The 22,760-nt window shown below is 36.1% G+C and overlaps 3 protein-coding genes across 3 annotated transcripts; 2 read left to right on the top strand and 1 right to left on the bottom strand.

Moving 5' to 3' along the window:
* Window positions 1-9,563: 9,563 nt before the first annotated feature.
* LOC120158882 (mediator of RNA polymerase II transcription subunit 25-like) lies at window positions 9,564-16,850 on the top strand. The gene is made up of 15 exons (XM_039169613.1): window positions 9,564-9,786; window positions 10,357-10,387; window positions 10,769-10,832; window positions 10,928-11,058; window positions 11,356-11,565; window positions 11,652-11,717; window positions 12,096-12,306; window positions 12,936-13,000; window positions 13,081-13,926; window positions 14,803-14,856; window positions 15,043-15,071; window positions 15,280-15,348; window positions 15,419-15,503; window positions 15,778-15,864; window positions 16,413-16,850. The coding sequence occupies exons 1-15, from the start codon at window positions 9,689-9,691 to the stop codon at window positions 16,761-16,763; spliced, it is 2,397 nt and encodes a 798-aa protein (XP_039025544.1). The 5' UTR covers window positions 9,564-9,688; the 3' UTR covers window positions 16,764-16,850.
* Window positions 16,851-17,726: 876 nt separating this feature from the next.
* LOC120158873 (30S ribosomal protein 3-1, chloroplastic-like) lies at window positions 17,727-18,227 on the top strand. Its single transcript, XM_039169602.1, has one exon. The coding sequence runs from the start codon at window positions 17,727-17,729 to the stop codon at window positions 18,225-18,227; it is 501 nt and encodes a 166-aa protein (XP_039025533.1).
* Window positions 18,228-18,501: 274 nt separating this feature from the next.
* Window positions 18,502-20,392, bottom strand: LOC120158851. Its single transcript, XM_039169585.1, has 5 exons — window positions 20,177-20,392; window positions 20,003-20,106; window positions 19,739-19,910; window positions 19,461-19,565; window positions 18,502-19,351 (listed from the first exon to the last, which is right to left on the bottom strand). The coding sequence occupies exons 1-5, from the start codon at window positions 20,360-20,362 to the stop codon at window positions 18,935-18,937; spliced, it is 984 nt and encodes a 327-aa protein (XP_039025516.1). The 5' UTR covers window positions 20,363-20,392; the 3' UTR covers window positions 18,502-18,934.
* Between the last annotated feature and the right edge of the window lie 2,368 nt (window positions 20,393-22,760).

Raw genomic sequence — 22,760 nt, 5'->3', positions numbered from 1 at the left:
CACACTGGTACTTACCTGAGACGATATCAAGATCAATTGGAATCTCTTATTCAATTCATCACTAGCATATTTTGTAAATTTGACCAACTTTTTGGTCATGAAACATACCAACCTCTCACCTGTATTCCCTCTGAGTTTTGTTCTCAAGAGGTCTTGTGACATCATATAAAAGCTTTGAACATTGAGCAAATAGATTCCTTGACCAGAAATTTATGCAGAAGCTACAGGAAGAGATGAATGCATTATCAAATGTTTTATGAACATCTGGGCAGAAACCACATGAGAGGATAAATGTGTTGTTAAATATTTTCCGAAACAGTGATTATAGTGCTGAACTAATGTTGCTATCATATGGTGTTTTCATTTATTGAACTGAGATAAAGTTTTCTTCAACCCCAAGGTTTGAAATAAGATATGATGAAGATTTCTTTCCACAAAAGGAAAGCTGAAATTTTAACAACAAGAAACTAGTGTAGCCAACTAATGTTGAACGACAGGTTATTGTTAAGCATCTCGACATGATATAATCCAAGTTGCCTTATTGAGATTTGATTAGATGTGGAGACATGAAGGAATTAAGATACATCCTCCTTATAATCTGTTGCAAGAGTCAGATCAAAACATATGTTGATCTCCTAATTAATCCCTGCTGAGTCAGGTATATCTACATCTACATTCTTCAAAGATGATATATTTTCTTAAAGATGATAGATTCTCTTTTCAAAGATGAAAGCTTTATTGGATTTCTACACAAGTCCAAGTAAAGAAATTCGATGTTATCAAAGACAAAATAGGGCATCAAGGTCATAATTTTGATTACGGCAAGAGTTCCATAAATGAAATATTTCTTCTAAGATTTTAATACAAGCAAAGAAGATACAAAGATACAAGATTGATCAGATGATTCTTCAGAGATACAAGCTTTATAGTATAAGTTGCTACACTGATATTCAAAGGTAACCCTGACAATAAATGATGAAGTGAAGGAATACCGAGTTCGACACTTTGAAGTCAAATGAAGATTGCATCAACATTCATGCATTCATAAGAACATCATTTACACAATAAGTAATGCATTATATTAATACATCTGAGTGCATTCAAACATGAAACTTTACAGATCTTCATATGAACAAGAAGATTCATGATGGAAAATACCTTACAAGAAAAAGGTATTCAAAACCGCAAATACAGGAATCACGCAAACATCCGAAGAATAGATGGACGCAATGCACAAGAATGAGCATTATCTTTATTTTGGGGCATGTTACCCAATCAACAAGTTATTTCAATGAGAAAATGACTTCCAAAATTTCTCATTTAATCTTTTCTAAAAATGAAATTGTTGAATAGTAAGAAAATGATTTTCATAGTTTCTTACTTAGTAAATTGTTTCCCACATCTGTAAGACCTTCAGTGCTTGATGTTTTCAAAAATCTTCGGGTCATTTGTAAGCCCTTCAGTGCTTGATGTTTTCAAAACCTTCGGGTCATATGTAAGCCCTTCAGTGCATGATGTTTTCAAAAAAAACCTTCGGGTCATCTGTAAGCCCTTTAGTGCTTGATGTTTTCAAAAACCTTCGGGTCATCTGTAAGCCCTTCAGTGCATGATGTTTTCAAAAAAAAAAACCTTCGGGTCATCTGTAAGCCCTTTAGTGCTTGATGTTTTCAAAACCTTCAGTTCATCTATAAGCCCTTCAGTGCTTGATGTTTACAAAAACCTTCGGGCCATCTGTAAGCCCTTAAGTGCTTGATGTTTTCAAAAACCTTCGCGTCATCTGTAAGCCCTTCAGTACATGATGTTTTCAAAAACCTTCGGGTTATCTGTAAGCCCTTCAGTGCTTGATGTTTTCAAAAACCTTCGGGTCATCTGTAAGCCCTTCAGTGCTTGATGTTTTCAAAAACCTTCGGGTCATCTGTAAGCCCTTCAGTGCTTGATGTTTTCAAAACCTTCGGGTCATCTGTAAGCCCTTCAAGGCCTGATGTTTTCAAAATCCTTCGGGTCATCTATAAGCCCTCCAGTGCTTGATGTTTTCAAACATCTTCAGGTCATCTGTAAGCCCTTCAGTGCTTGATGTTTTCAAAAACCTTCGGGTCATCTGTAAGCCCTTCAGTGCATGATGTTTTCAAAACCTTCGGGTCATCTGTAAGCCCTTCAGTGCATGATGTTTTCAAAACCTCTGGACATAATGCTTTCAACATTTTCATCCTACTCAAAAGAATCCAAATGAAAAAAATTATTGTCTTTTTCGTCTAAAAATTATTGTCTTTATTCGTCTTTGCTCTATTCTTGTTAACATAAGAATGAGCAAAGAGGGGCAGATGTAGACAATAATTTTTCAGTTTACTTATTATTATTAAAATTATTATTATTATTATTATTATATATATATATATATATTATTAAATAAAAAAGTAGGCCCAAAACCCGGAGCCCATTTACATGCCCATGCCTAATCAGAACCGGCCCAGATGGCCTATCTAAACCCTAAAACCATATTAGGGTTTCCATCTCATCCCAGTCGCCAGCCAATATCAGCCGTTAGATCTGGAGTGATCAACGACCCAGACGAGTCCAGTAGGAAACCCTAGGGTATCATCTCCCTAGGGCCACGTCGTCGATTCCTCTGCTACCAAGCGGCCGCCGCCTCCAACGTTGATGCCACAACGCCCGTCGAAGCTCCCAGAAGAATCATTCCAGCCATCCACGCGTCCCATTCTTCGGTGAGTCACCACAACTCATCTCTGGGACCGATCCGAGAGCATCCTCGGTGGTGGCTATAAAAGCCACCACACCTGTGAAACCAAAAGACAACAACAACAAAGGAGAGAAAGACAGCAACCAATAAAAGATACAGAAAACCAAGAGCAAAACAACAAACAATGAAGCAAGCACATATACAACCACAACGACAACAACACCAACAACAAATAAGAAGAGAAAAACCGAAAGAAAAGTTAAGGAGAAACAAACTTACCCCGGAGAGACCAAACAGCGCCGAAAACTTGTGTGTAAACCGAGGTAAACCTTCGGTTTTCGTTTAAATCTACGTCTATTGAAAGAGTTTTAAGAGACAAAAAAAAATAGATTTGGGTTTAGGGGGAAAAGAGGTTAGGTTTAAGCTATTTTCCAAGTTTCGGCCACCGTGAACTGTGGCCGGCGGCGGCGATCGGCGCCGGAACAAGGTGGCTGATTTCCCTCCGGCGAGGGAAACTTAGAGAGAGTATAGAGAAAGTTTAAACTTCTTTAGGAGAGAGAAGTGAAATGTTAAAAATGAGAGATGATGGCCCTTAGGGTCGGCCGTTTGGGTTTAAATATCCTCCCCAAACGACGTCGTTTTGGGGGAGAGACTATTGTGTAATTTCATACATAGTAAAACCCTTGTCGCAATCCTTCAGGTTTTGTAGCATTCCATTTTGATCACTGAAATCAATTCCTGAAAGCTTTAATTCGATCTTTTATTTTTATTTCTTTATAATTTAGTTACTACCATACTTTTATAATATTTAGGATAAATACTCATTTTAGTCCTTTATAATTTTAGTAAATTATCTTTTAATATCGTAGTATTATTATGGTAAAATTATGTTGTTCATTATTTATTATATTTAATTTCAATATGTTATAAATTAATCATTAAGATTAATACTTTCATTTATTGCTAGATTAATATTATTATATTTTAATAGTTATTTTAATTTTATTTTTATATGTTTTAATATTTTATTATTAAATTATTTTTGATTAATTATAAATTAATATAATTGTTTATTTTTATTAATATATTATTTTATATATATATTATTTTAAACATGGTTTAATATTTATTTCCCAATATTAAAAAAGGACAGTCTTAAGATAATTGGATGTTCATTTTCTGATATTTTTAAATAAATATCATTCTTTTATAAAATATAAATATTAATCTATTTTTAATTATTTTTTTAATGTTTTATTAATATTTATTTTTTTTAAAATATTAAGAAAATAGTTGTCTTAAAGAACCTAGAAGTCTTTTTCTGATATTTTTAAATAAATAAATATCTTATTTATAGACATATATATAAATTAATTTATTTTCTTAAAATTATAGTAATAAGTTTGAAATAACAAGATCATAAATTAAATATATTTTTGAATTCTTAAAATTTCTAATAATAGAGACAATTTATAATTAATGAGTACTAATTTTGGGCGTTATAGGGGTGTTAATCATTTCCTAAACGTAATCGACCACGAATCATTTTTTACTAAAAGTTTTGGTTATACGCAGATCAGTTTTATCTTTTAAATTATGTTTTATTCAAAACTATTTTAAAATATTATTTTTAGCTATTTGACCTACCTAATTCAAAAAAGGTCAATGATGACTCAAAATATATTTTTTAAATCAAAATCATTTATTTATTCATTTTATTTTTTCTGTCAAGTAAAATTTCGTGTCTGGACGAAAATCGATTATGACAATGGGAACCATTGACTTTATAGGTTGACTTTTGGAAGATTTAAGTGGGGGCTTTGTTTTACCAGCAACGATATTTTCGCACCTGCCATGTAGGACCTATCTCATCGTCTCAATATTCTCCTTGCCATTCGAGGGCCGCAATCCTGAGGAATTAATACAAATTGATTTTATTACATTCCATTAGAGATATCGACTAATGGGGAAAATCTAGATCCCCCATTATTTTCCCTTGATTAAGCACTTTCCCGTTATCCTCCCTGGATGCCTAGAATTTCTCGTTGATTTGTACAGCTGGGTAATCATTCAAGGCCCGAAAGTCGATGGCACAACCTTATCGGCGACTATCGGAGATGCATTATTGTCAACCGTTTCACAAGCCTCCCCTCCAGTATCACTAGCCGAAGCAACGTCCAAATGAGCTTGGTCTTTACTCGAAGAAGTCGATATGAACAAACAATCTTTGTGGCCAAGCATTCCACACTTGAAACATATCAAAGGTAGGCCTTCGTATTCGATCTGGTATCATCGATCGTCCACCTCAATTTTTGGCACCAAAGGTTTTCCAAAATCTATTTCCACACACACTCGTGTAAATCGCCCTTTAGAGGCGAAACTTGTATAAGTATTCGTGTCAACCTTTGAAGCACGACCTAGAGAGTTGCCCATAGCAAAAAGAACACATTCGTTGTAGTATTGGGCCGGAAGACATGGGAAACACACCCAAACAACAATGGAATCGATTGTCATCGTTGAGGGGTGGAATAGTCCCTCTTCCAATGCAAAACGAAGATCGTCAGAGGAAGAAAACTTAACAAGGAAATAGCCATCTCCCACATCAATTAATTCATACTCCGCCTTGGGCATCCACATTTTCCTAATACGCTCGTCAAGAACTCAATAACCGGTCGACCTCCCTAAAAGCTTCAAAATGAGACAATTGGTCCACTGAATATGTAGGCTTGCTCTGAATTTTGTCGAGGTACAAATCGTCGGCCGAGACTCTTTTGTAGAAATTGAGATCAAGCCATCATTCTTGTCTAAGGGTCCGAACTCATCACCATCATGGAATCCATTAATCATACTTTTACCCAGCAACATATTTCTATAATACATCTTCTCAGCCTCCGACTTAGAAGATCTAGACACATCACCCATTACAACATCAACCCTAGCAACGGGAGCCTCACTGATCCCCGATGCTTTAATTTTCTTTGTACTTCTGGTTAATTGATTGTGTTCCTGACACGATTTCTCCAGGTTCTCCATGTATCTTTTTTTAACAGACACCGTTTCAGAGACCCATTAATGTTTGTTTTAATATTCCAATAAAGTGGCTGATATTTTATTAAAAAATAATATTTTGTTCAATGTTTAAATTTGTGTTGTTTTTATAAAAGTTTAATATATTTTATTATTATATTTAACATTTATTAATATAAATATATATTTAAATCAAACATATATCATGTTTTTAAATAGAATTATTATTTAAATAAATATCTTATTTTAAAAATTTTGTCTAAACTTTATTCTCTTTTTATCTGCTTATAGCCGTCAGTTTTTTTTATTTTGATTGACAGGAGACGATACCAATATTTAAGTTGGTTGTTTATCATTTGTATTTATTGTTTTTCATTTATTTTTTATATTTATATTTAGTCTTTTTTTTTATATTTTTTTAGTTTTAAATCATTCTGCTTTTATGGTAAGTCTTTTCTTCTTTGGTGACACTTTTGTTTTCTGTTTTCGATTGTTTGATCTTTTTTAGAGTTAGTTCTGACGTCGCCTCAACAAATAAAGAAGAGACTTATTTGTTATCTAATTGATCTTCTCTGCTTTGGATCTTTGAATTAAACTTGGATATGCAATTTACGTTCGAATATAGTTTCTTAACGATTGCTTCAAATTTACAATTGTTAGCGGTCTTTCAATAGTTTAATCACTATTGTGGTTCATCTGTGGATGCAGTCGGATTTTTTTCGTATTTGTCTAGTGTATGAGTTTCTTGAATGAATTTTAATCTTTTCCTTGTATGGTTCTTGAATGTTTTCGAGTGACTAATTTATTGTATTGATAGTTATAGTAAAATATTCTAATTATGTGTTTAATTTCAAATTCTATTATAATTTTCAATATTTTCACTTATATTTGCATAAAAGATATATACATGTAAATGCGTAGAATTTATTTTGTATAAGTTCTTTATTTTAAAACTCACCATTGATATTCTTCACGATTCCAGCCATCGTAGGCCGCACCGTTGCCACCAACATGATCGTCGTCCCTTACGACCAAAACCTAACCACCCTCGCATTGTGAATAATCGACGTTTCGTTGCGGAGAATGACTTAAAGCTTCGTCGGTAAACACTAAATCATCACCGTTATTTTCGCGATTTTTGTGTCGATCCCGAGCTCCGTTCGCCTCACTGCCACCTGGTTCCCTGCCTTGTTCCGACCAAAGCCCAACTAGTATTGTTCCCTTTAGTCATTGTTTTCTCTGTCCACCGTCGGGGTAAGCTCCAGTTACTTTATATTTAATTTTTGGGGTGACCAAAATGTAATGCCCTAAAAGTTTGAGGATTATTTATATATTTTACCCTAAAAAATATGCAACGGACATTTTAATGGGTAAACGACCAAACTTAGCGGCCCTTCATAGTTGAACCCATTTTGAGTAATAGAATGAAACGTTAGGCACTAAACTGAAACGAAAAAAAATATTAAGCACTAAACTAAAAAAGCAAGCATAAGTTGATCACCTTTTGTATATTTAACCCTACTAAATAATATATTAAACGTTTTCAAAATCTTCCTTAAGGTTTCAATAATTGGATATGAAGTTTACACAAAATTTACTTAAATTATTCTTCATTGGCATAAGCCTTTTTTTGAACTTTTGGTTTTTAGGACGGTTCGTGTTTCTCTCAAGAGACTTGAATGAAACAATTTGAAGTCGAATGAGAGTTGACATGGTATATTGTGATCGATCATTTTTTATTTAAGGATTAATATCAAAATAAGTGTTCAGACTATACTTTAAAGTTAACTTGAGATGTTTAAAAACATTTCGTTAAAAATAAGTGCATAATGTTTCCAACGTTATACTTTTATATACATGGATTGTAATCGTCGTTAGATTTAATTGTTATTTGACACGAGTCATACATAAAAAATTCAAAAAAAATATTATTTAAAGAGTCACTTAAATTATTCTTTAGAAAAACCCATTTTTTTAATTATAAAAAACAAAAATCTTAGAAAACCCTAATTTCAATTGACCATCGCAACCGTCGTTAATTGGTCGACATCGCGGCAACGCACGACCGCCCGAACACCTAACTACCAAACCCCTATGCTTCAAGCGATGATTGCGACATCTTATTGATTTCGACTAAGGGCGATGATTGTAAGATTCCTGTCGTCGTGCGTTGAAATCCAATTAGATGAAGTGGTCAACAACCAAGGCAACATTGGCATGACCGGCATGGGTAAATGAGTTTGAAATTAGGATTGTTAGAGTTTTGGGATTTTTTTTAGATTTAAGAAAAAGTGGGGTTTTTTATAAATAGATAATATTTTTTAATAAAATTTTCAGATTTTTATAAGCATAACACATGTTACTTAACTGCCATTGAACCAGACTCCATGGGGCATGCTCCATCTATATTTATTTTCACAAACCCATGTGGTGGTTTACGCCACTGTGCAGAATGGTCTTGCAACGGTGAATACGGGGCAAGCTCCTCATTTGTTGACATAGCACTAACATAGGCAACTCGCATGGCTTGCTTGAAGCAACTATGTGCCATCCGGGTAACAGTCGCCCCTCATGCACATGAACATTCCTCCGACACCAAATTTGGGATAGGAGAACAATCAAGGACGTAATCGTACGTGCATTTAGTAACGAGAGATTCCATCCAGGCACCACAAGAATCAAATGTACCATCAGTTAGAATGATGGCAGGCCAGCAGTTTGGAACAATGGCCCACAAAGACTTCAAGTGCTGTCGGACATCCCGACAAGAAATAACCGACGCCCGACTGGTAAAGCCTCATGAGCAGCTCGCCATCCAAACAATCGAATTCTCAGTATAGTTCTAAGTCGGGATAAGGAAAGCCATAAGCGAGATGGAGGAAGAGGCGTCCGATTTTGTCTGGAGAGCCAAAGATATCCTGATTTTACTGAATACGTGCCTGACGAATGTCCAACCCACACCGAGGAATCAGTAGACCAGAGCAATCGGGCAACAAAGAATCGAGTTTGCATCATCAGGCGAGAAGACACTCCGAACTAATTTGGCATTCCACTGAGCTTGGTTAGAAACCATGAAGTCCCCCACTCCGATTGGATCCATGGGGTCATCAACATATGAAGTAGACAAAAGGAAAAAGAAAAACGTTCAGTACCCCCAAATGTCTTGATGCAGACGAGCAGTTGAATTTATTCCCACATGTGTATAAAAACCTGCCTTGAAGTGTTTTGATGTGGTCCATATGCTTCGCCACACAAAAGAAGGTCGACTCCCAAGATTTGCATGGAAAATGTTACAGGTAGGAAAGTACTTACCCGAAAGAAAACGAACTTTGTGGGTTACGCAGAAACCGCCAAATGTGCTTGGCAAGCATAACTAAATTGAACAAATGGAGATTGATGAACCTCAAACCCCCTCTTCTTTTTGGTTGGTAGATAGTTTCCCAGGCTACAAGAGGCCACCTCCAATCAGTGGGATCGCCGAACCACCAGTAAAAGCGAAGTAACGATGAGATCTCATGCACAATACCATTCGGAATTAGAAAACAACCCATCACATATGTTGGAAGTGTCTGCCCAACAGATTTTATATAAACTTTTATAAACATTAGAAATATAATTGACCAAAAAGTTAGATACCAAATTAGAAAAGTAAATAAATATTGGGGTAAAAATGTATTGAAGTCTAACAATTATCTTTGTTCTTTTTAGGGTCGGGTCGGGTTCACCCAATCGACTCGACCGAAACAATTTAGGGCTGGCAGTCTGACAGAAGGGGAAACAAAAGTAAGGTTCGTAAACTTAAGTCATTATTAGATTAAAACAAATTTCAGTTTTGATTGGAGAACTAGGGCTATAGAGTACATATTAGAACAAAAATTTAACGAACGCATTCTCCCAATTCGTTCCCTCTCTCTTTATTATTTTTCCTCGCCATACTCTGTGTTGCTAATTAGAGAGTAGCAGATGGCGGAGAGGCAGCTGATCGTGGCAGTTGAAGGCACCGCCGCCATGGGTCCCTACTGGCAGATCATCCTTTCTGATTACCTCGAAAAGATTATCAGGTTTCCTTCCTTCCCTCTTTCTTTTCTTACTCCAATTGCTTTTTTTTATTCCATTATTACTCGTAAACATATTTACAATTTTTTTAATCTTTTTTTTTTATTAAATTTCCATTCTTGTGATGTCTGTGAAATTTTCTAGTCGAGATCTCAGTAACTTTTTGCTCATGGAATTATGCTCTCTGGATTTGGGTTTTATACACCCTCTAGATGGTCCCGTTTTAAGTATTCTGTATGTTAATGGTCACATTCATTGAATTCTTAATATAAAAATGCAAATTTATGCCATGAATTTAGTGCCACAATTGATAGGGGAAAATCTCTGATTTTCTTGATCCTGCTTTTACCTTAAGATCTTACTCAAGAAAGAGTCTAAAGTGGTTCAGTTGTGAATTTACTGGAATTTCCTTATTTTATTATTTACATGATAAAATCTGATAATTGTGTTTTGCTAGTGTTTTTCTTCTACCTAAACTACGTCTTACATCCTGTATTGGACTTGCGCCATAACCGTATTTGAATGTTTTATAGTTAAACCTATATCTTGTCTGATAGATTATGGTAACTCCACAGGTGTTTCTGTAGTAACGAATTGGCCGGCCAGGTAAAAAGATTAATCTCCTGCCTCCTTTTTCAAGTTTTAGAGAATCAACTTTTCTAAATGCATGGTCATTATCTTTTTATACAACATCAACAGCCACTTATATCAGCACTGGGGCACATGATATCGGACAATAAATGATATCTATTGTAGATAGTTTAGCAAACAGTTTTTTTACTATTGCATTAACAAATGACTGTTTGTAAGACAATGTTTATAGGCATTCTAGAGTAGGCCTCCAAATTTACACAAGGGAGCATCCATTTGGGCTCATTTGGATTTCGGAGGGCCATTTAAATTAAAAAAATTTCTTTCTCGTCACTTTAAAACTTTCAGTATGCTCAATGTTGTGTTTTATATTAATTTTGCCATGTTTAAATACAGAAGAATTCTACAGCAAATGTTGAACTTTCATTGGTTACGTTCAACACACATGGATCATACTGTGGTATATTGTTACTGCTCTGGTTCCTTTTAAAACTTAAAGTGGGTTACTACTATAAAAACTACATTTTTGTGTGGAAAATGTGGTGCTATTTGCAGCTTGCCTAGTACAACGTAGTGGGTGGACAAAAGATGTTGATATTTTCTTACAATGGCTGTCGGCTTTACCTTTTTCTGGTGGTGGTTTCAATGATGCTGCAATTGCTGAAGGGCTTTCTGAAGCATTAATGGTATGGCATGTCTATCTTTTGTGTTTCAAAGTGAATTTGTGCTTTGGCTTATGTTCTAATTAAATCCTATTTTTGTGGAAATTGCACCAGATATCTTTAACCTATTTAGGTTTGTTAATTATCTAAAATTTTATTGTTTCAATTGAATCTTCATATTTATTAAAATGCTATCAATATACCCCTTCCTGCCATATTGTCAATTAAATTTTGACAGATTTTATCCCTGTAGGACTGATATGCTATCGTAGTACATTTATCATGACATTTTACCATGTAGTCATTTGATGCACTACTCAGATGTTTCCTATTGCTGCAAATGGAAATCAAACCCATCCAGTTGTTGATGGGCAAAGACATTGCGTTCTTGTTGCTGCCAGTAATCCTTATCCTTTGCCTACACCAGTCTACCGACCACAGACTAAAAACTTGGAGCAAAGTGAAAATATGGAATCACAGACAGAGAGTCGTCTGTCTGATGCTGAGACAGTCGCTAAATTATTTTCTCAGGTAGTTCGACAGTACTTTGATTCTCGTATCCTAGTTATGGCCTTCATTTTTAGAAGGTTAATTGACCTGTAGTTTTTGCCCTGCAGTGTTCTGTTTCTCTGTCTGTGATATGTCCGAAGCAGCTTTCAAAGCTAAAAGCAATCTACTTGGCTGTAAGGATTATGATGATAACATTTCTTATTCTGTTTTTGTTGTTAGGGCACTGTCTCTCTAACATTAGTTATGTTGCTGTGTCTTCCAAGATCTGCTAGTCTCTTCTTATACTTTTAAGGAAATATTTGAAAGGATCTATGCTTTCTAACCTGCTGGTTGACTATGATGATAGTTCCATTGCATTTTCTGAAATTTTCTGTTATACATATGAAGTACATTCTATGGTTGGGATCTATGCTTTTGTATACGTATAAATAAACATCTGGGTAAACTATCATCTAGTAGAATTTTTATGGACTTTATCCTGCATATTTTTCTTTACTTAACATTCTCTGCTAACTGGTGTTAGGTATTCTAACTGCATTGCTCGAATACAGGGAAAGAGAAACCCTCGAGCACCAGATCCACCTGTTGACAATGCTCGAAACCATCAGTTTCTTGTTCTCATTTCGGAAAATTTTATGGAGGGCCGTGCTGCTTTAAGTCGCCCTGGAGTTCCAAGTTTGGTACCCAACCAGAGTCCTGTGAAAATGGACATGGCTTCTGTAACTTCGGTTACAGGGACACCTCCAACTTCTGTTCCATCAGGTAGCTTATGCAGCATCTGTTGAAACTTATGATGGAATCCTGTTTTAACTGGATACTGACCGTCACATGTGGATTATTAATATATGTGCTTAGTCATATTCATAACTCAACTCTCTGTAGCGCATCAGGAAATTGGAAATTATGAAACTAACATATATTACACTGGATGCAAAGCCTCTCCACTTTTAACTTTGAGTTTTTTTATCCTATTTCTGTCTGGTCTGATTTCGTTAAGCTAGAATCCTTAAGATTATCTTCTCAGTTTTCATTGTTAAAGAAGGATTCTTTGAAGATTGCCAAGTAATAGAAGGTCGCAACCTCTTATCGATCAACTTGTTTCCTCTTCTGAATCCAAGAAATAGGAAAAGAGGAAAAACGAAGAAACTATGGAAAAAGCTTACATATATTCCCTTTGTTGCATAACTTAATATTTAAAACAGAAGACTTGTACTGTATTTGTAACCTTGTTGTACATCTCATTTCTTTTAATAATGCCATGTCATAAATGGTGCAGCCAATATAGATGTATAAAAATTAGGATTAGATTATGTAAGCTATGACAAGTTAGGTTTGTTATTCATTTATGTGATCAGTTCTTGCTTAAGACTTGTTTTCGTTTTGGCTTCTAGTGAATGGATCTATGAGCCGGCAACCTGTCTCTGTGGGAAATGTTCCCACTGCTACTGTAAAAGTTGTAAGGCTTTTGTACTTTTAGTTATTTGAAGGTTTTTTTGTTGTTGTTACCTGGATACATGATCATATCATATTCTTCAGGAGCCTACAACAATAACATCAATGGCGAGTGGACCTACTTTTCCACATATTCCATCTGCTCCACGTGCACCATTCCAAGCAGTCCCAACCTTGCAAACTTCGTCACCATTGACAACTACCGAAGAAGTGACTAGAAGTAGTGACAATTTGCAAGAACTAAAACCTTCCATTAATGGTATGACACAGCCTTTACGTCCTGTGCCTCCAGCTGCTGCAAACGTCAACATACTAAACAATCTTTCACAAGCAAGGGTGATGAACTCTGCTGCTTTAACTGGAGGAACTTCTATTGGACTTCCATCAATGGGTCAAACTCCCGTCGCCATGCATATGTCCAATATGATATCTAGTGGAATGACATCCTCTGTGCCTCCGGCTCAAACTGTATTTTCAACTGGGCAATCAGGCTTGACTTCATTAACTGGTTCAGGAACTGTTACAGGGACTACACAGGTTCCAGCAAACTCAAGTCTTAATTCATTTGCTTCGGCAACTTCTAATGTGACTGGAAGTTCAAACGTTGTAATATCACAACCAATGGGTAATGTTCAAGGAACGGTGAGTATGAGCCAGTCAGTACCTGGCAGCATGAGCCAAGGAAACCATTCAGGAACACAGTTAGTGCAAACTGGAGTTGGCATGAGCCAGAGCATGAGTGGTCTTGGTCCATCAACTGTTTCTTCTGGAACTGGCACAATGATGCCTACTCCAGGAATGTCTCAACAGGTACCATCTGGAATGCAGACACTTGGAGTGAACAACAGTTCAGCTGGGAGTATGCCCCTATCACAACAGACATCGAGCGCTTTGCAATCGGCCCAATCCAAATATGTTAAAGTCTGGGAGGTAATCTACGTGATTATTAATAATAAGATAAGATGTTTCATTGAAAATATCTAGTTGCAATGAGTAGACGTTGAAGTATGCCATATGAATTCCTTCTAAACTCTAATAGTTTATTTATTTTTATTTATTTTACACATATATGGTGCTAGAAGTACTTAATAGTTTTGGTTCTTATATTTTTGTTTGATTGTGGATCTCCCAATAGAACATATATTTATTAAGAGTTATTATTTTTCCTGAGGAAGACATGCAGTGTACAATCTTAGAATAGTATCAGTCTTGGTGATTTGATGTTAATAGGTTTTTTGCTATAGTAGTCTAAATCCCTCCTTAAGTCTAAAGGGCATTATCATTAATGACAAGCATAATTTTCTTGAGGCTTTATTTTTGCTGCAAGACATGTGATGATTATTGGATATTTATAAGTTGAAGTAGCCTTATTTTTTAATAGGACACTTTTGAAGCCTGTTAAAGAAGGAAATGAAATGTTGTTGGGATGCTTCTGTGAAAACATTCCAGGCTTTTTCATTTGCTTGAAAGGTTCTATAACCTTTTTTTTTCTCAGTTAAGACAATGCCTTGACCTAAACTAGTAATAATATTAGAGGTTTTGTTAGTTTTACTGATGTAGTGTTTGAGGCAGTGTTACGTAAACTTTGACGTAGTGATCAATAGACAAAAGAAAAGAGAGGTAAAAGGAAAACCTGCAATGCTTTGACTTCGCTTTCCACCTTGTGTATCTTGATTTTCTGTTTTCATCGTCTCTTGTAAATATGTTTAAATTGACGACTTTTGTGTTATATAATCTCTTGTGCTATTTGTCTTTTCATTGTTGTATATTTGGTTGTGGGATTGCTAAATGGTCAAATATATACAGGGAAATTTATCTGGCCAAAGACAAGGGCAGCCAGTGTTCATCACCAGATTGGAAGTATGTTCTCATGATAATTTGCTTCAAATATACCACTTTTTCTTTTTTTTTTCATCTTATTTTCATTTGTGATTTTTTTTATGAATGACTTGTATACTCTGCGTTAATCACCATCTGACATCAGAGCCATTTCATTTGCCTCTCTAATTTGATGTGTAAAGTTTTTGTTTTAAATATTTGTTTCAGGGTTATCGGAGTGCCTCAGCTTCTGAGACGTAAGTCTATGTTTAATGTGTAGATTCTGAAACTTTTTGTTCTATGAGAAAATAATTATTGATAAAAATGCTATCATTTTGTTCCTTTTAGTGGTTGCCTTGCTGTTGTTGCGTGGCTTTGGTTCTTGCATTACCATACTCATTTTTTTTGCATACATTTAATGCATATCAAACTATAGAACCTGAGGATTTTAGTTTTTGTTGTCAGACTTGCCGCACACTGGCCACAAACCATGCAAATAGTTCGTCTTATATCCCAGGATCACATGAATAACAAGTAAGTTGTTGTTGGTGAAAACATTTTCCACCTTCAGTTTTCTCATTAATTTTGTTTTATTTAAAATCAGGCAATATGTTGGGAAGGCGGATTTTTTAGTTTTCAGGGCAATGAATCAGCATGGATTTCTCGGACAGCTGCAAGAGAAGAAGCTTGTAAGTGGTTGTAGGATAGATTTTCCTCTGAAGCAATGAAGAATATATATTTGAATGTCTTGTAACTCTTGTAGGCCCCCTCCCACATAAGCAAGTTTATGCTCAGAATCAGATTCTTAGTAAAATTGTATAGCATCTCATTTTAGTGTTTCTAGGATCCGTGTTGAGTTTTAAATTTCTGAAGATATTATCCTATCAACCATTTGCAAATGTTGAATTATAGAATTGTTACTGCCGTATAATTCTGACACAATTTCATGCTTTTAATGCCCAGTGTGCTGTAATCCAATTGCCATCACAGACGTTGCTGCTTTCAGTTTCTGATAAAGCTTACCGCTTGATAGGAATGCTTTTTCCCGGGGTGAGAATTTTCTGACTTTTGAGTCTGAACTTTGGTCGGTTGAGTGTGCTTTATTAGTATAATTATTATATCCAGGTTTTAGTTCTAACCTTTCACTGTTCCACCTTGTCCGTAACATTTTGGAGTTAATAAAAACCTTCCACTAAACCCAACTTACACTGTTGCAACACTCTATTAGCCCACCACCCTGTCCAGACAAACCAAAGAAGATAAATAAATGAAATTTTTTTTGTTGAAGAAGCTATGAATCAGATTAGTAGCCTGTGACTTTGGTCTCCATTTGCTTCTTGCTTTTGCTGTCAGCTTTAGACCTCAGTTTCTAACAAATTACCAAAACCTGAATCATCACTAATTTAGGTTTCCCCAAAAAAAGAAAATGCAATTTCAATTTTTACTTATCCAAAAATATTACTTGCTTTTTCGCAACTGAATTAAAAGACAATAAAGAAAAACAGGCAGCAAATGGGATTGTAAAATATTCTTTAGTTACCAGTCCACTTTACTAGAGCTTTTCATTTTATTTGAACTACGTTCTTTGTGGAATTCAGGATATGGTTGTCTTCAAACCACAAACATCAAGCCAGCATCAACAGCAGCAGATGCAACAGATGCCACAGCTGCAACAGCAGCAGCAGCCACAGCAGCTCCCACATTTGCAGCAGCAGCAGCAGCAGCAACAGCAACAGCAACAACAGCAACAGCAGCAGCTCTCCCAACTGCAGCAACTTCAGCAGCAGCAGCCACAGCTAGGCCAGATGCAGCCTCAGCAACAACAAATGGTTGGATCAGGAATGGGTTCAGGTTATGTCCAAGGTTCAGGCCGGTCACAATTAGCTTCTCAAGGGCAAGTTTCATCACAGGCCCCATCTAACATGCCTGGAGGAGGCTTTATGAGTTAATCAGCCATACTTTGGAATTTCCTGGCTGATTATTATTATCATCATTATCTTGGTAAATAGATCAATAGCAAGAAACATGAAACAACTAGTTTTTTTTTTTTGAATGATGAAACTAGTTAGGATAACAAAACGATGCATCTGATTCCGAAGCTTGTCTAGCTAGATCTCTAACTTTAATAAGGAATTTATATGTATGTGATCACCTTGGTTACTCCATGCTAAAGCCACTGCATCCTCCGATTAGTGTGGATATTTGTTGAGAACATTGAACGGTAATCAATATTAGCTCGTTCTGTATAATGTTGCGTCTACACAGTTCTTGCAATTTGCTGTTGGGTGCAATTGTTGCTCATTGAAATTTCCAGCTTGCCTATTGGATTTATGTACAATGTTATTAGAACTCAACAAGTTTACCAACCAATGAATAATGCTTTGTGGCTGTATCGATTCCACCGTAATGCCAATGAATAAAATTAAAATTTAGAGTCATGGTTATCAAAACATATATTAGGAGCATGTGACTTCAATGCTTAAAGTGAGTGGTGTTTTTCATAGAGTATTGGGTTCAAGCACAATATCTGTACATGATGTATGAGTGTTTATTGTCAATTAATTGAACCCATCACGATGTCTGCACGTGATGTATGAGTGTTTATTGTCATTAGTTGAGACTTTCCAATATATACTACCTTGTTTATTGTCAATTAGTTGAGACTATTTCTAATATATACTACCTTGTTTATTGTCAATTAGTTGAGACTATTTTAAATATATACTACCTTGTTAATCACTTTAATAAAAAAATGATAAAACCCCAAGTATGCTGAAAAGTCCATAATATACTTCAAGTTCAACCAATACAATTGCCCCATATTCCTTATCTTCCCAAGTAACATTTTTAAGACTAGTACTGCTACAAGCTCCTCTCCCACTCCCTTTGTCCCACCCATCTTCCAATAGAAAATGTTGTCCATGGCAACTCCTTCCACCGTCAATACTACTTTCCATTCTTTTCATCATCGAGAACTCTCCAACACCACTATTTGCTTCAAGACAAATCCCAGTTTGAAGAAAAGAATCACAACCACCTTCAAAACTGATAGACCAACTGCTTCAGCACTCACAGCAGCTGAAACATCCTCAGAGACTGAAACACCATCCATCACAATTCCTCAAAAGTCTGAGGTTGCGGTGAAGCAAGTTGAAAAACCCAGGCTGGTTTTGAAATTCATATGGGTGGAGAAGAACATAGGCCTGGCACTTGATCAAGTCATACCTGGTCACGGCATTGTTCCTCTGAGTCCATATTTCTTTTGGCCTAGGAAAGACGCATGGGAAGACCTCAAAGCCACTCTTGAAAGCAAGCCATGGATTTCTCAGAAGAAGATTATTATTCTTCTCAATCAGGCCACTGATATCATCAATGTATGGCAGCAAAGTGGTGGCAACCTTTCCCAGACCTAGATATGCCATAATATAGTATTAAATTATAATATAGTATTAAATTGCGCTTGTGGGTGTTGCGGACGTTACGGCGTGATTTCCTCCCTAAAAATAACTATGTTTATGTTGCGGTGTCACGGTGAACTTGAAAAATGTTACAATCCCCTTATGTCTTCCTATTCTTTTTTGTTTTTAATTTGAGCATATGTATATTAGTATTATTATTGATTATTAGGAAAATCTCTCACTTGGCTTACAATGATCACGAGGATTAAATCATTCCAAAAAAAAAAAATAGTTTAAATCAAGTTTAAATCTCATGAAAATTAACTAAAAATGAAAACAAACTTATTGACACGCCTGATGCTATAATGGAAACTGCCATGCTTTAAAATGAATTTAACTGAACTGATGCTCCTCAGTACCCGCGCACTTGTCTAGTCCTCGTAGAAAACGGTCCCTTATGTATAGTGAAGGGTCGTTTACCTTTGGTCCCAATACTCGGACCGACATGTTCCGAGGGGACTTCAGGTCCAGTCTCCTGCTTCAAACCAGCACGAAGGCTTGAGGGGACTTGCGTATCATATGAGTACTGAAACATCAGTCCTGTATTTTCCGAGTGCTCTTCATCCTTGTCTTTAAGCTCCCTTGCGTTCATATCATAGTTATCATCATCATCACTTTCATGAATAACCACTTCCTTTTCCAATAGCTTGATCGGGTCCACTTCATCCATGAACATTTGTCCTCATGTCCAGCTTTGCTTCTGATGATTCTTTACTTGGAGGACTCGAGGTCTTCATGCTTTGATTCGACTCCTCTGCTTGATTGCCTTGATTAGTTTCTTCACCTTTAGAACTGTGTTCGTGTCTGTCAAATCCATTTTTTCTTGGACAAACGGGACTGTTGTGATCATCTGGATCATGGAAATCAGACCTGGAGAGTTCCACTGCCGCTCTTGCTGCTGCCGCCGCATACGCAGCTGACTTGAAGGCTGCTTGAGCGGCATCACCTACATCCTTGTACTTTTTCCTCGCTTTTGGTGAATAAGAGGAGTCGTCATCTCCTAGGCCTGCATGGTTGGTTGCCTTACCTGATGGTTCTAGCTTGGAGTGGCTATGATTCTTGCCTCCTTCCAAATTTTCCTGCATTGATAAAATCATTAACAATTTATTTGTTATCGCTGTATGATCAACATGAAAAGAAAACATTTTTTTTTCCAAATCCTCTTGTTTGTTGTAGCAAATTGCTTACATTAGTATGGAGTTGTAGGGCAGTGCCATTCTCAGCAGCAATCTCGCTGAGCACGGTTCTTCTGCGCTGCAAGTCTGGTTGTCTAGTCGAGAGTTTTTGTATAATCTGTGGGACACAAAGATTATGTTCAACTAAACATCACCCTACAAACATAATGTAACTACTTGAACTCAAGTCGTATACATTACTGCTTGAACTCGAGTCCTATAGGGAGAACAATTTCCTCTTCACACCAAAACCACTCAATGAGTTCCAGATATATCGAAATAAAGATTTACCGTCGTGTTGACTCTGCAATTGTTGCGCAACTCAATGGCAGCAGCAGCAAAGTCCTTGCCATAGCGAGACACGAAGATTGCACGAATCTCTTGAAGCTCGGGAAAATCTCCACACCTTGAAGATGCAAAGAGCAAGCCACATATTGCCTCTTTTAGCTCATCAGGGCAATCTCTACAAATCAAATATAACTCAAGCACGATTACATCAAGAAAACTGAAAAGAAAGGAAGAAAAAAGAGAGAGGAAAAGATGGAAGAAACCAACCTCTCTTGCTCAATGAGATGAACTCTTTCGATAAGAAGATTGCAATACCCTTCTATGATACCAAACACATCCAACATATTCTGTTCCTTCACCACCTGCTCAACCTGTACAAACAAACGCCCCAATTTCAGCTCCAAAAACCAATGCAAAAACATATAAAAAAACACTACTTACTCTAAGAAGAGCTCGGTCGAGGTGGCCGAGTTGAAGCAGCTGAACAACATCGGAACGAGCAAGGTTGCAGCGAGCCTGACGCTGGTTCTTGAAAACGGAAAGACGAGAAATGGCAACACTAATGACTGATTTGAATTTGGAGGGCTTGAACCCTCGTCCAAGCAAAGCGTCAAGCTTCTTCCCCATAAGCTCTGCCTGCTGCTGGGGCTTGGTGAACAATTTAACTTTGAAAACAAACGAGGGTGCTTAATGTTGATTGTACATTTTATGTGCTGTGCTGCGCAAGCAGCATATTATGGGGATTGACTGTTTACGTGTTTTGTTTTCTTAGAATCTAAGTATTTTTTTTTCTAAGTAATGATAATAATGCACTAATGGGAATGCCAAATAAAGAAAACGGAAGGATAAAACGCGGTTACTTGAGGCAACAATTTCCAGGAAGGGACGTGAACTTCCAAGAGAAGGGGAGCGTCTCAAGTAAAACACAATGGCCGTTGACTAACCCCCCAAACCCACCACAAAAAAAAAAGGAAAATATAGTATACTACTATTTAATCATGTTAATATTTAACCGGGCCATTAAATGAAAAAAAATTAACGATTAAATAAACTCTTGATTTTTTTCCAACCATAGGTGTTGATTTATTGAATTTCTCAATTATTAAAAGTTACACAAAGTTCCTTCGACTATATGATATTATTAGAAGTCTCTCAATTACTAAAAATTACAAAATGATCACTTAAATATTCATATGATTCAAATTCTTCTTTTTTTTCGTTTAAAATGATAATTAGATGAGTTTGATGTTAACACGTTGACTGAGATATGCTAGTCGTTTGAGATTTTGGGATCAAATTTTATCATATCTCAATTAACATGTTAACATCCAGCTCAGACTATAATAAATTTTTTAACATAAAATGAGGAGTTTGGAACATATGTGTTACACCCCAATTAAGGAGCTAGAAATTATTTCAGAAAACATGGCTATTTATTTGATAAATATTAAAGTTAGGAGTTTAAAGAAAAATAGAAATTTTGGTAAATTTAAAGATTAAATTGAATTTAGGGTAAAGTTTATAGTCTAAAATTGAATTTTATAAAAAATCAATGGCTTTGGAGTAATTTACCCATTATTTTTATATGAAGTCTTGTAAAAAAAATAGAAAGAAAATGTTAAACATTTATGAGTTTGAACTCCTGTCTTAATAATAAGTCAAGCAATGCCTATACCATCTAGGCCAAACACAGTTCGTGAATAAAATATATAATTTGATTTAGTCAAATCTACCCAGACCTAATTTGGAAACCCCCATTTAAAGCAAGAAAAAACTCATAAATTCTTAAACTTTTACTTAGCTCATCGACCCCTCCCCTAGCCGTCAATCGTATCTCCTACCAGCCGTGGCACGCACCGCCACCGTCGTTGTGATCGTAGTCATCTTGCGAACAAAACTCGGTCGACCATACTCCATGAAACACCACCATTTTTCATTGAGAGCGTTTTAAAGTTTCGTTAGAAAAACCACTCATCGTCACTATTTATTTCGATTCATCGCTGAGTAGACGTCTGTTTGCCTCACCCTGGCACCATCATTCTCCCCTTGTTGTTTAATTCATCCTAGTATTGGAAGTACGGTCACCGCCACCGTCGCCGTGAAGGGTGGAAAAGGTGATGATTCGACCGTTCTTGAAAAATGCACCCGCGATGCTTTTCATCGCAAACCGAGCATATGATCTGGCTTCCAACCATGAAAATCATGATTCTAGAATTTTTGGTGGCCGTCCAGCCATCGTAGGCCGCCTTACATGCCACCCCTCGCACGTGGGCGTTGTCGTCTGCTGGAGGGCTATAAAGAATCAACTGAACCAATTGGACCGATCTGGACTATTTAAGCTGAGCCACAAAAAGTGAGCCAAGCTGAGCCGTTGACTGCTGTTGATCGGAAATACTTAGATAAGAAATTACAAAGATACCCTTATGATGTAAAATCATGAAAATACCCTTGAGATGAAAAATGGACTTGAGTCTCCCCTGATAGTAGAAATGACCAAGGAATTCATTCTTTACTTGATAGAAATACAGATTCACTAAATGAATTCATAATCTGATTAGAAAATCTTGATAATCGATTTATAAACTTTAAGATCGTAACATACTTGGATATTCTGATTTCTAAATAAATATCAGAAAACCAAATTTTCGGAAGTACTCTATATTCCATAATCGAAGGAAATGACCATAATACTCTAAAACTCCAAAATGACTAAAATAACCTTGAGTATTGAAATGACCTAAAATACCCACATGACCTAGATATAAGTGGACACTATTGGATAATTCTAGAAACAATTATAAGCATATATGTTGTAGCATCCCTTAATGTTATGAAGCACGACCCAACACGTCGGTCATTATTGATGTTGTTGCAATACAAAAATAAGATAAATACCACATGAATACTTGTTCAGTTCCTCAAGATATGTTTAACGATGATTTTGTAGGTAATCGGTTCAACTAAAACAATCAGTACTAGAAAGTGAATGATTGTGAAGTATCTTAGTTCAAATGATTGGCAAGTA

The sequence above is a fragment of the Hibiscus syriacus genome, unplaced genomic scaffold (assembly GCF_006381635.1).
Source record: "Hibiscus syriacus cultivar Baekdansim isolate YM2019G1 unplaced genomic scaffold, ASM638163v2 tig00111331_pilon, whole genome shotgun sequence".
NCBI lineage: Eukaryota > Viridiplantae > Streptophyta > Magnoliopsida > Malvales > Malvaceae > Hibiscus > Hibiscus syriacus.
The sequence above is the reverse complement of the archived record's forward strand: the minus strand, read 5'-3'. Positions and strand labels throughout refer to the sequence as shown.